This window comes from Lampris incognitus, chromosome 20 (assembly GCF_029633865.1).
Source record: "Lampris incognitus isolate fLamInc1 chromosome 20, fLamInc1.hap2, whole genome shotgun sequence".
Taxonomy (NCBI): Eukaryota; Metazoa; Chordata; class Actinopteri; order Lampriformes; family Lampridae; genus Lampris; species Lampris incognitus.
The window spans coordinates 30233248-30246072 of NC_079230.1; the positions used below are offsets into that span (position 1 = coordinate 30233248).

Genomic DNA, 12825 nt, shown 5'->3' on the forward strand with positions numbered 1-12825 from the left:
AGCCGCTTCTTTTCACCTGACAGTGAGGAGTTTCACCAGGGGGACGTAGCGCGTGGGAGGATCACGCTATTCCCCCCAGTTCCCCCTCCCCCCCGAACAGGCACCCCGACCAACCAGAGGAGGCGCTAGTGCAGCAACCAGGACACATACCCACATCCTGGTTCCCACCCGTAGACACGTCCAATTGTGTCTGTAGGGACGCCCGACCGAGCCGGAGGTAACACGGGGATTCGAACCGGGATCCCCGTGTTGGTAGGCAACGGAATAGACCGCTACGCTACCCGGATGCCCCGACAGTTGGAGGAGTCTTAATGAGCCGTTAGTCAGACAGCAGTCACCCAACAATTCTTTGGCTCTTGTTGGAGAAACTGTACGTCGTCTTCGCCACCAGCTGGGGTGCAACAATCCACAGACACATGCTTTAGCCAAATCATATACAGTGTCATTACCTACACAGATCTCAAGTTATTCATCATCCTCTTGAGAAAAACAAACAAACAAACACAATCAAAAGGGACAGAGTACAACACGTCTCTGGATGTACAACACACAGATGAAGATGATGCATTACCATGGTCAGCAGCAGAGGCAGTACGACCGCAGGAATCAGGCCCTCCAAGTGAATCCCCATCAGAGCCAGCAGAGACGGGCCAGGCTGGCATGAGAGATACAGAACACACACACAGACACACAGACACACAGACACACACACACACACACACACACACACACACACACACACACGGATAAGTGCAAGGCAAATTCATGAACTAAAACTGGGTTGAACACAGCACAAAAATAAACCCAGGTACACTTTTCAATCATCACCAGTTAGAACTTCCTGGCTGCAGGAGCTGCAGACCAGGTCTGCAGATGGGATGTAAGCAGTTAACCCAGAACAAACCCCCTCTCCTAAACTGGAGTGAGTGCAGTTAACCCAGAACAAACCCCCTCTCCTAAACTGGAGTGAGTGTAGTTAACCCAGACCAAACCCCCTCTCCTAAACTGGAGTGAGTGCAGTTAACCCAGAACAAACCCCCTCTCCTAAAATGGAGTGAGTGTAGTTAACCCAGAATAAACCCCCTCTCCTAAAATGGAGTGAGTGTAGTTAACCCAGAACAAACCCCCTCTCCTAAAATGGAGTGAGTGTAGTTAACCCAGAACAAATGCCCTCTCCTAAACTGGAGTGAGTGTAGTTAACCCAGAACAAACCCCCTCTCCTAAACTGGAGTGAGTGTAGTTAACCCAGAACAAACCCCTTCTCCTAAACTGGAGTGAGTGTAGTTAACCCAGAACAAACCCCTTCTCCTAAACTGGAGTGAGTGTAGTTAACCCAGAACAAACCCCCTCTCCTAAACTGGAGTGAGTGTAGTTAACCCAGAACAAACCCCCTCTCCTAAACTGGAGTGAGTGCCGTTAACCCAGAACAAACCCCCTCTCCTAAACTGGAGTGAGTGCCGTTAACCCAGAACAAACCCCCTCTCCTAAACTGGAGTGAGTGCCGTTAACCCAGAACAAACCCCCTCTCCTAAACTGGAGTGAGTGCAGTTAACCCAGAACAAACCCCCTCTCCTAAACTGGAGTGAGTGTAGTTAACCCAGAACAAACCCCTTCTCCTAAACTGGAGTGAGTGCAGTTAACCCAGAACAAACCCCCTCTCCTAAACTGGAGTGAGTACAGTTAACCCAGAACAAACGCCCTCTCCTAAACTGGAGTGAGTGTAGTTAACCCAGAACAAACGCCCTCTCCTAAACTGGAGTGAGTGCCGTTAACCCAGAACAAACCCCCTCTCCTAAACTGGAGTGAGTGTAGTTAACCCAGAACAAACCCCCATCTCCTAAACTGGAGTGAGTGTAGTTAACCCAGAACAAACCCCTTCTCCTAAACTGGAGTGAGTGTAGTTAACCCAGAACAAACCCCTTCTCCTAAACTGGAGTGAGTGTAGTTAACCCAGAACAAACCCCCATCTCCTAAACTGGAGTGAGTGTAGTTAACCCAGAACAAACCCCTTCTCCTAAACTGGAGTGAGTGTAGTTAACCCAGAACAAACCCCTTCTCCTAAACTGGAGTGAGTGCAGTTAACCCAGAACAAACCCCCTCTCCTAAACTGGAGTGAGTGTAGTTAACCCAGAACAAACCCCCTCTCCTAAACTGGAGTGAGTGTAGTTAACCCAGAACAAACCCCCTCTCCTAAACTGGAGTGAGTGTAGTTAACCCAGAACAAACCCCCTCTCCTAAACTGGAGTGAGTGTAGTTAACCCAGAACAAACCCCTTCTCCTAAACTGGAGTGAGTGCCGTTAACCCAGAACAAACCCCTTCTCCTAAACTGGAGTGAATGCAGTTAACCGAGAACAAACCCCCTCTCCTAAGCTGGAGTGAGTGCAGTTAACCCAGAACAAACCCCCTCTCCTAAACTGGAGTGAGTATAGTTAACCCAGAACAAACCCCTTCTCCTAAACTGGAGTGAGTGTAGTTAACCCAGAACAAACCCCCTCTCCTAAACTGGAGTGAGTGTAGTTAACCCAGAACAAACCCCTTCTCCTAAACTAGAGTGAGTGCCGTTAACCCAGAACAAACCCCTTCTCCTAAACTGGAGTGAGTGCCGTTAACCCAGAACAAACCCCTTCTCCTAAACTGGAGTGAGTGTAGTTAACCCAGAACAAACCCCTTCTCCTAAACTGGAGTGAGTGCAGTTAACCCAGAACAAACCCCCTCTCCTAAACTGGAGTGAGTACAGTTAACCCAGAACAAACGCCCTCTCCTAAACTGGAGTGAGTGTAGTTAACCCAGAACAAACACCCTCTCCTAAACTGGAGTGAGTGTAGTTAACCCAGAACAAACCCCTTCTCCTAAACTGGAGTGAGTGCCGTTAACCCAGAACAAACCCCTTCTCCTAAACTGGAGTGAATGCAGTTAACCGAGAACAAACCCCCTCTCCTAAGCTGGAGTGAGTGCCGTTAACCCAGAACAAACCCCTTCTCCTAAACTGGAGTGAGTGCCGTTAACCCAGAACAAACCCCTTCTCCTAAACTGGAGTGAGTGTAGTTAACCCAGAACAAACCCCTTCTCCTAAACTGGAGTGAGTGCCGTTAACCCAGAACAAACCCCTTCTCCTAAACTGGAGTGAGTGTAGTTAACCCAGAACAAACCCCTTCTCCTAAACTGGAGTGAGTGCCGTTAACCCAGAACAAACCCCTTCTCCTAAACTGGAGTGAGTGCAGTTAACCCAGAACAAACCCCCTCTCCTAAACTGGAGTGAGTGCCGTTAACCCAGAACAAACCCCCTCTCCTAAACTGGAGTGCACCAACACCAAACAGCTTTTATCCTCTCCTTACAAACTACATTTATTTTCTTTCTTTTTTGGATTTGTTCCCCCATTTTCTCCTCAATTGCATCCGGCCAATGACCCCAATCTTCCAAGCCGTCCCGGTCGCTGCTCCACCTCCTCTGCTGATCCGGGGAGGGCTGCAAGACTACCCACATCCGGCTTCCCACCCGCAGACGCGGCCAACTGTGTCCGTAGGGACGCCCGACCAAGCCGGAGGTAACACGGGGGTTCGAACCGCCGATCCCCGCGTTGGTAGGCAACGCAACAGACCGCTACGCTACCCGGATGCCTTGGAAAACTTTACTACCTCAGTGACATGAGACAAGTGGCAAAATACCTGTGTGATGGTTTCACGTTTGGCCTGCGTGTAGACCATCTCCGAGTTTACCTCGTGTCAAATAAAGGACACGTTCCATACGAGACGGCAGATGCGGGCTTGAACACACGTCCCTTATATCCAAATAACACCTCAGCTGTGGTAAATGAACAAATAAGTGAAAAGTGTTGGGAGGAATATCGGAGCTACTAAACATCTGTTTTGTTAGCCCCCTGCTGTGATGACGCGTTCAGTAAGGACACTTCCACCGATGAGCCAAAACATTATGACCACCAGCCTGTTATGCTGTTAGGCCTCTGTGTGCCGCCAAAACAGCACCAACCCGCCGAGGCATGGACTCTACAAGACCCCTGAAGTTGTCCTGTGGTATCTGGCACCAAAACATTAGCAGCAGATCCTTCCAAGTCCTGTAAGTTACGAGGTGCAGCCGCCGTGGATCGGACTCGTCGGTCCAGCACATCCCACAGATGCTCAATCAGACTGAGATCTGGAGAACTTGGAGGCCAGGACAACACCTTGAACGCGTCATCGTGTTCCTCAAACCTTTCCCGAACAATGTGTGCCGCGTGGCAGGGAGCATTATCCTGCTGAAAGAGGCCACTGCCATCAGGGAAGACCACACCACCAGGTCATGAAGGGGAGAGCCTGGTCCCTGGGTCTGCCCATTCATGTGGGCAGACCCAGGGTTTCCCAGCAGGACACTGCCAGGAGTCATCACACTGCCTCCACTGGCTTGTCGTCTTCCCTCAGTGCAACCTGGTGCCATAACATCAACGGGTAAATGCCGCACACGTACACAACCATCCACATGATCTTAAAGAAAATGGACTCATTAGACAAGGCGACCATCCACTGCTCAAAGGTCCAGTTCCGAGGCTTGCGTGCCCATTGTAGGCACTTTCGACAGTGGACAAGAGTCATCATGGGCACCCTGACTGGTCTGTGGCTACGCAGCCCCATACACAGCAGGGGGCGACGCACCGTGGGTTGAGACACATTCCTCCTCATTAACATTTTCTGTGACTTGTGCCACAGTAGACCTTCTGTCGGTTCAGATTAGACGGGATGGCCTTCATTGCCACCGCGCATTGACGAGCCTCGGGTGCCCAACGTTTGCCCCTCCTCGGACCACTGTCGGTAGGGACTCGTCAACGCTGACCGGGAGCACCTCACGAGCCTTGCTGCTTCAGAGATGCTCTGACCCAGTCGTCAGGCCACAACAATCGGGGCCTTGTGAAAGTCGCTCAGGTCTTCACTCCTGCCCGTTTCTGCTGCCTCCAACACGCTGGTACGAGCGCCGACTGTTTGCCAACCATCTAGTCTACCCAGACCTTGACATGTGCCCTTGTTTGGAGATGATCGTTATTCGGTTCACCTGTGAGTCACACCTGTCAACATTGGGATTTGAGAAATAGGGAACATTTCCATTGCCCCCCCCCCCATCACCACCACTGTCCACATACCCCTACCATTTAGACAAGGGTACACACAGTGTACCCCAAAACCCCCACTTTATTTAAAATATCAGTGCAACAAGGAGTGGGTTAACTAGTTCCTACATTAATTAAGTAGGTGACTACAATTAGGTGGTCAGAATCAGATACCCAGGGCATCCGGGTTCCTGGTTCGAATCCCCGTGTTACCGCCGGCTGGGTGGGAGGTCCCTACAGACACAACTGGCCGTGTCTGCGGGTGGGAAGCCGGATGTGGGCATGTGTCCTGGTCGCTGCACTAGCGCCTCCTCTGGTTGGTCAGGACACCTGTTCAGGGGGAGGGGGAACTGGGGGGATCCTCCCACGCGCTACGTCCCCCTGGTGAAACTCCTCACTGTCAGGTGAAAAGAAGCGGCTGGCGACTCCACATGTATGGGAGGAGGCATGTGGTAGTCTGCAGCCCTCCCCGGATCGGCAGAGGGGGTGGAGCAGCGACCGGGACGGCTCGGAGAGTGGGGTGATTGGTCAGGTACAATTGGGGAGAAAACGGATTCAGATACCTGGCCGAAAGTGAAATGCTGTGAGCATCCCTGCATTATATAACTGAAAACACAAAAGAGCACATAAGCTCAGTACTTACACGTTTCTTTGTGTACTACTTGAATGAGGATATGTACACATCACTTACATATGATGCTTTAGTTGTGATTTTGAGAGAGGCCGACTGGTAAGTGAGACAACTGGTCGGGGAGGGTGATTACGGAAACGGATGGGAGACAGGATGAGTGAGAGAATGGATGGAGGATACCGTTTTATTTGCTGTGGGGGTCTCTTGCATCTGCAAGGGACTTGTACCTGTATTGGTCGCACACTTTGCATTCCTCAGCATCTTCTGAGAAGGAGTGTGTGTGTGTGTGTGTGTGTGTGTGTGTGTACATACACACAGGGTGTTGTGATGCGTCTAGTGCAGCAGTGTGTAGTTGGAGGGAAGGTGCATGTGTTCTTCCAACCCGCTTGTGTCCTTCCTGCCCTTAGCTTGCTGCCGCTAGCTAGCCTCTGTGGCGAATAGGGAAGCATCCTAGCGTGTTAGCCTTCCCTTGCCAGTACATAGCCTCTCCTTCACCAAGACTCCTGCCAGGCCTCCCCGTGGCCACACGTGGTAACTGGGGTCTTGCGGCCCCAGGCTAACTTGGCAGGGGATCTCGGAGCAGCAGTGGGCCCCAGAGATATGGTGTGCAGGCCCACCCTGGTGGACACGCCCTGGCACCTATCAACCACTGCCCCGCTGCCTTGTGGGTGAGTCTGGAAGACATAAGGCTAAGGGAGCTCACCCCAACAGAAAAGCAAGCTGTGGCGGCACGCTTCGAGGCGGTTTCCGAAAAACTGGATTTCCGGCAGCCCCCCTGCAGTTGTGTGGAGGTGCCGGTCGTCTAGGGATCCCCCTTGCCATCGGAACCATCTCCTCTACAATCAAGTCATGTGGCGTTGGGAGAAGCGCCCCACCCCTCATGCCACTTTAAAAACCATCTCTGCTGCGCAGGTATCTTCTGCTATCTGAGTCCTCAAAGGACCCACAAAGAGAAGAAGATGGTCATCATCGGGCACGATGGACAACCAGCAAGCAAGCAAGCGTGTGTGATGCTGACATATTTTACAAAAAGCATGACTTTGACCGACGCTGCTCTTCGCTAAGTTCCGGTAAGCCCCTCCCATTTAGTGAGATACCTGCACAAACTTTTAGCCTTTTTGGAGGGTATTCCATCCCTCTCACATTCATCCATCCTTGAATCAATGCTCTCTTCTTCTTGGTCTTCTTCTTGGTCTTCTTCTTGGTCTTCTTCTTGGTCTTTTCTTATTGACGGATGCCGTCTGATTGAATGACTTCTTGTCACTAGATGTTACAGCTCGTGTTCTACATACTGCCACCTGCCTTACCTGAGGGGAATGTAGCATACACATCGAATACGCCCGGTGGTTATGTCTACCATCAGCATTACCCCTGACCTTTTCTTTTTTTTGGAAAGGTTAAAAATACCAGAGAATCCCAGGGGGAAGGGGGGCGGGGGGGTTGACAGGTATGCTGTGAGTGGTCATAATGCTTTGGCTCATCAGTGTATATCTTTTCATTTCATTTGATGAGCTTCACCGACATGGGCGCACAGCAATTAACGTTCTCTGATGGCCTGGCGGCCTGTCCAGGGTGTCTCCCCGCCTGCCGCCCCAATGACTGCTGGGATAGGCGCCAGCATCCCTGCGACCCCGACAGGGATAATGCATGGATGGATGGATGGATGGATGGTCAAATATTCACTGGCATGACTTATTAACTGGTAAATTCGGTCTATCGAGCAGCTGGTGTTTCAGTATAACAGCATCTCCTGACAACTGCGACCTCCAAAGGTTCCACAGCCACAAATCGTGGTGGGATGTTTGATCGATCACTATCTTTTCAATTTCCTATTAGAGAAGTCACCAAGACCTCTTTTTTTCCACCGATGAAACGCCGCGAAAACTCGGTCTTTTCTGTCCGTGGCTGATGCCGAGATGCTGATCCATGCTTTTGATTCATCCAGACCAGATTACTGCAGTGCCCCCTTTTCCCGGCCTGCCACGCACTAAAAACCTTCAGCTGGTTCCCAATGCTGCTGCTAGAATATTAACTAAAACAAAAATGTTTGACCAGGTCATGCCGACTCAGCCTCCCTTCACTGGATCCCCGTTCATGCTATTCATCTGACTTGAAAGTCCTACTTTTTTTCTCGGATTTTCCCCCTTTTTCCTCCCCAGTTGTACCCGGCCAATTACCCCACTCTTCCGAGCCGTCCCGGTCGCTACTCCACCCCCTCTGGAGTCACCAGCCGCTTCTTTTCACCTGACAGTGAGGAGTTTCTCCAGGGTGACGTAGCGCGTGGGAGGATCACACTATTCCCCCCCAAGTTCCCCCTGAACAGGTGCCCCGACCGACCAGAGGAGGCGCTAGTGCAGCGACCAGGACTCATACCCACATCCGGCTTCCTATCCGCAGACACGGCCAATGGTGTCTGTAGGGACGCCCGACCAATCCGGAGGCAACATGGGGATTCGAACCGGTGATCCCCGTGTTGGTAGGCAACGGAATAGACCGCCACGCTACCCGAACAACTTAAAGTTTTACTTTTAACCTATGAAATACTTAATGGGCCAGGGATCCCGGTTCGAATCCCCGCATTACCTCCGGCTTGGTCAGACACAAATGGTTGTGTCTGCGGGTGAGAAGCCGGATGTGGGTATATGTCCTGGTCGCTGCACTAGCACCTCCTCTGGTTGGTCGGAGCACCTGTCCAGGGGGGAGGGTGAACTGGGGGGGGAACAGCGTGATCCTCCCACATGCTACGTCACCCTGGTGAAACTCCTCAGTGTCAGGCGAAAAGAAGCAGCTGGTGACTCTCGGAGGAGGCATGTGGTAGTCTGAGCCCTCCCCGGATCGGCCGAGGGGGGTGGAGCAGCGACCGGGACAGCTTGGAAGAGTGGGGTAACTGGTCAGGTACAATTGGAGAGAAAAAGGGGGGAATTTGGCAGATCTCATACAGCCTTGTGTACCTTCCCGTGCCCTCCATTCTCAAAGTGACGGCGTCCTCTCTGTCCTCCCGAGTTAAAAAGAAGTCTGCAGGCTGCAGAGTCTTCTCTTACCGTGACCCCTTTCTTTGCAATAGTCTCCCAGCCCACAGAGAATCTGACTCTGTAGACTCTTTCACGTCTACACTGAAAAGCCCTCTGTTCTCATTAGCTTCCAGCTAGCCGGTTCATCTCCTTGGCAGTTTGACTTCCTCCTGAGCCATCCTCTCTTGGGAGGCTGTCAGTCTCAGTGTATTCATAACTGTAGGTCTCATCTCTTGGTTTTAACCTGCTGACTAGAATGTTCCTGAACTTCTTTTGAATGAATCGCACCATTCTACCCTTCTGATTGTATCTCTGAGCACGTGTGCACTCTCTCTCTCTCTCTCTCTCTCTCTCTCTCTCTCTCATGCGATGTCTATTCTCTCTGCAGGGCCCCACTGAGCAGAGCTACTTTCGTGGCGCGGGGTCCCGCCAGCTCTTCACTTCCTCTTTGGGGTTCCCGACGTTGTCTTGGATGGTCACAGATTCACTGAGTTTGCCTTGCACCCTCTTCACAGGCTCCTTCACAGGCTCCTGACAGGTACCCGCAAGAGAGACCTTATTACCCCTATCCTGGCCCCTCTCCACCTAAGCAGTTCAGAATTGATTTTAAGCTTCTCCTGTTTGTTTATGAAGCCCTAAATGGGCTGGCCCCCTACCTATATCGCAGACCTTTTAACCCTCTAGTCCACCTCCAGGTCCCTCAGGTCGGCTGGCTTGGGACTCCTGGCTGTCCCACCATCTAAAGTTAAGCTCAGGGGTGACCACGCCTTTGCGGCTGCAGCCGGTAGACTGTGGAACAGCATTTCCCTCCCTATCAGATCTGCCCCCTCCAGCCACTCTGTTAAGTCCCGGCTCAAAACGTACTTTTCTTCTCAAGCGTTTGAATCCTCCTGGTGCGGCTGAATTCTGGCTTCTTCCTATGCCCGTGTATTGTTTATTCATCCCTACGAGCTACGTGCCTTTTGTTTTCCTGATGAGGTTTTTCTTGTGGAGATTTTCCTCATTCAGGTCTAGGGTACAAGCATAGAGGGTCCGTCTATTGTCGTATATTGTTGTATATTTGTACTGACAGCAAAGCCCTTCGGGACGACCGTGTGATTTTGAGCTATACAAATAAACTGGACTATAATCTCATATTTTGCATGACTGAAGTTGAATTATTAAACGAGAGGTGCACTGAAACTCAAAGAGAAAAGAGGAACAAGCAACAAAAACAAAACAAAATGAAGACTTTGCTGAAGCTATACTTGGTCGATCACTTCTGAGCGATATACTCACTATTTACATCCATCCATCCATCCATCCATTATCCCAACCGCTTATCCTGCTCTCTGGGTCACGGGGATGCTGGAGCCTATCCCAGCAGTCACTTGGCGGCAGGCGGGGAGACACCCTGGACAGGCCGCCCTGGACAGGCCGCCAGCCCATCACACACACACATTCACACATTCACACCTAGGGACAATTTAGTACGGCCGATTCACCTGACCTACATGTCTTTGGACTGTGGGAGGAAACCGGAGCCCCCGGAGGAAACCCACCAAGACACGGGGAGAACATGCAAACTCCACACAGAGGACGACCTCCAAGGTCGGACTACCCCGGGGCTCGGACCCAGGACCTTCTTGCTGTGAGGTGACTGTGCTAACCACTGTGCCACCTTGCCGCCCTACTATTTACATAATGTATGTAAATATGATATGATAAGCAAGTCCACTTACATTGCCTGCAGCACACATTTCGTGGTTGTCGCCATTGAACAGGCACCAAACTGACATCAGAATAAGGACTGAAATATCTGCTTTATGGAAATTAAGTGAACACATGGACAATACAGCTACATCGGTTTCAGGGTGCATTAAAGTCTCTACAAGTAGGGGAACTGGCCCATTAGTTATCCTTTCATAAGCATGCACACCCAGCACATCTTGTTACTGGTCTCCGATGAGCAGCCCGAAACAAAACGTGCACTTGTAGTCATAAGAAATGTCCGTATCGATGTCTGGCGATGACCCAGAGACCTACCCTGACTCCTGTGAATTCCCTCCATGCCCACACAAAGAGGGGTGACAGGGCAGATACAATCAGTACACTTGTGAAGCGCCTCTTTATCACAGCTGGGTGATCCCTGGGGACAAAAGTGATGAAGAGGGGCAGAGGGAGCGAGGGATGGCATAGACGGAAAGGAGAGAGAGAAAAGAAAACAAAGAGGTCAAAACAGATCATCAACAAAGTGCAGCGGTGAGAAAACCCGAACAGTCACCACTAACTGAGCACCTGCCAGAATGAAGAACTCTACTCATGGACGGATTTAATCGATTTCATTTAAACCAGGCACCGGTCCAGGGGTCCAAGGGGTCAGGGGGCCCCTAAGCCAGTGCCTCTGCGGGAGGTCAATGTTATTAAGCAGATTTAAATGGACTCAGCTATTCAAGTCAATAACAGCTTGCTGTCACTGATTTTTTTAGGCTTTGTCATTGAAGCGCCTGTTACTGGTCTCTGACCTCATAACTGAGACAGGTGTAGTGCCTGTTACTGGTCTCTCACCTCATAACTGAGACAGGTGTAGTGCCTGTTACTGGTCTCTGACCTCATAACTGAGACAGGTGTAGTGCCTGTTACTGGTCTCTGACCCCATAACTGAGACAGGTGTAGTGCCTGTTACTGGTCTCTGACCCCATAACTGAGACAGGTGTAGTGCCTGTTGCTGGTCTCTGACCTCATAACTGAGACAGGTGTAGCGCCTGTTACTGGTCTCTGACCTCATAACTGAGACAGGTGTAGTGCCTGTTACTGGTCTCTGACCTCATAACTGAGACAGATGAACTGCCTGTTACTGGTCTCTGACCTCATAACTGAGACAGGTGTAGCGCCTGTTACTGGTCTCTGACCTCATAACTGAGACAGATGAACTGCCTGTTACTGGTCTCTGACCTCATAACTGAGACAGATGAACTGCCTGTTACTGGTCTCTGACCTCATAACTGAGACAGGTGTAGCGCCTGTTACTGGTCTCTGACCTCATAACTGAGACAGGTGTAGTGCCTGTTACTGGTCTCTGACCCCATAACTGAGACAGGTGAAGTGCCTGTTACTGGTCTCTGACCCCATAACTGAGACAGGTGTAGTGCCTGTTACTTGTCTTTGACCTCATAACTGAGACAGGTGTAGTGCCTGTTACTTGTCTCTGACCTCATAACTGAGACAGGTGAAGTGCCTGTTACTGGTCTCTGACCCCATAACTGAGACAGGTGTAGTGCCTGTTACTGGTCTCTGACCTCATAACTGAGATAGGTGTAGTGCCTGTTACTGGTCTCTGACCTCATAACTGAGATAGGTGTAGTGCCTGTTACTGGTCTCTGACCTCATAACTGAGACAGGTGTAGCGCCAGTTACTGGTCTCTGACCTCATAACTGAGATAGGTGTAGTGCCTGTTACTGGTCTCTGACCTCATAACTGAGATAGGTGTAGTGCCTGTTACTGGTCTCTGACCTCATAACTGAGATAGGTATAGCGCCTGTTACTGGTCTCTGACCTCATAACTGAGACAGGTGAAGCGCCTGTTACTGGTCTCTGACCTCATAACTGACACAAGTGAAGCACCTGTTGCTTGTCTCTGACCTCATAACTGAGACAGGTGTAGTGCCTGTTACTGGTCTATGACCTCATAACTGAGACAGGTGAAGTGCCTGTTACTGGTCTCTGACCTCATAACTGAGACAGGTGAAGTGCCTGTTACTGGTCTCTGACCTCATAACTGAGAAAGGTGTAGTGCCTGTTACTGGTCTCTCACCTCATAACTGAGACAGTTGAAGCACCTGTTACTGGTCTCTGACCTCATAACTGAGACAGGTGTAGCGCCTGTTACTGGTCTCTGACCTCATAACTGAGACAGGTGTAGCGCCTGTTACTGGTCTCTGACCTCATAACTGAGACAGTTGAAGCGCCTGTTACTGGTCTCTGACCTCATAACTGAGACAGGTGTAGCGCCTGTTACTGGTCTCTGACCTCATAACTGAGACAGGTGTAGCGCCTGTTACTGGTCTCTGACCTCATAACTGAGATAGGTGCAGTGCCTGTTACTG

The 12825-nt window shown here is 50.8% G+C and overlaps 1 protein-coding gene across 1 annotated transcript in view; it reads right to left on the reverse strand.

Annotated features, from left to right (window-relative positions):
- rce1a (Ras converting CAAX endopeptidase 1a) overlaps positions 1–12825 on the reverse strand; it is a 28616-nt gene that overhangs the window by 10544 nt on the left and 5247 nt on the right. Inside the window, exons 2-3 of the mRNA XM_056300232.1 lie at positions 10765–10867; positions 572–655 (exon numbers count right to left, since the gene is read on the reverse strand). Coding sequence (XP_056156207.1) covers positions 572–655; positions 10765–10867 — 187 coding nt within the window. The remainder of the gene's footprint in view (positions 1–571; positions 656–10764; positions 10868–12825) is intronic.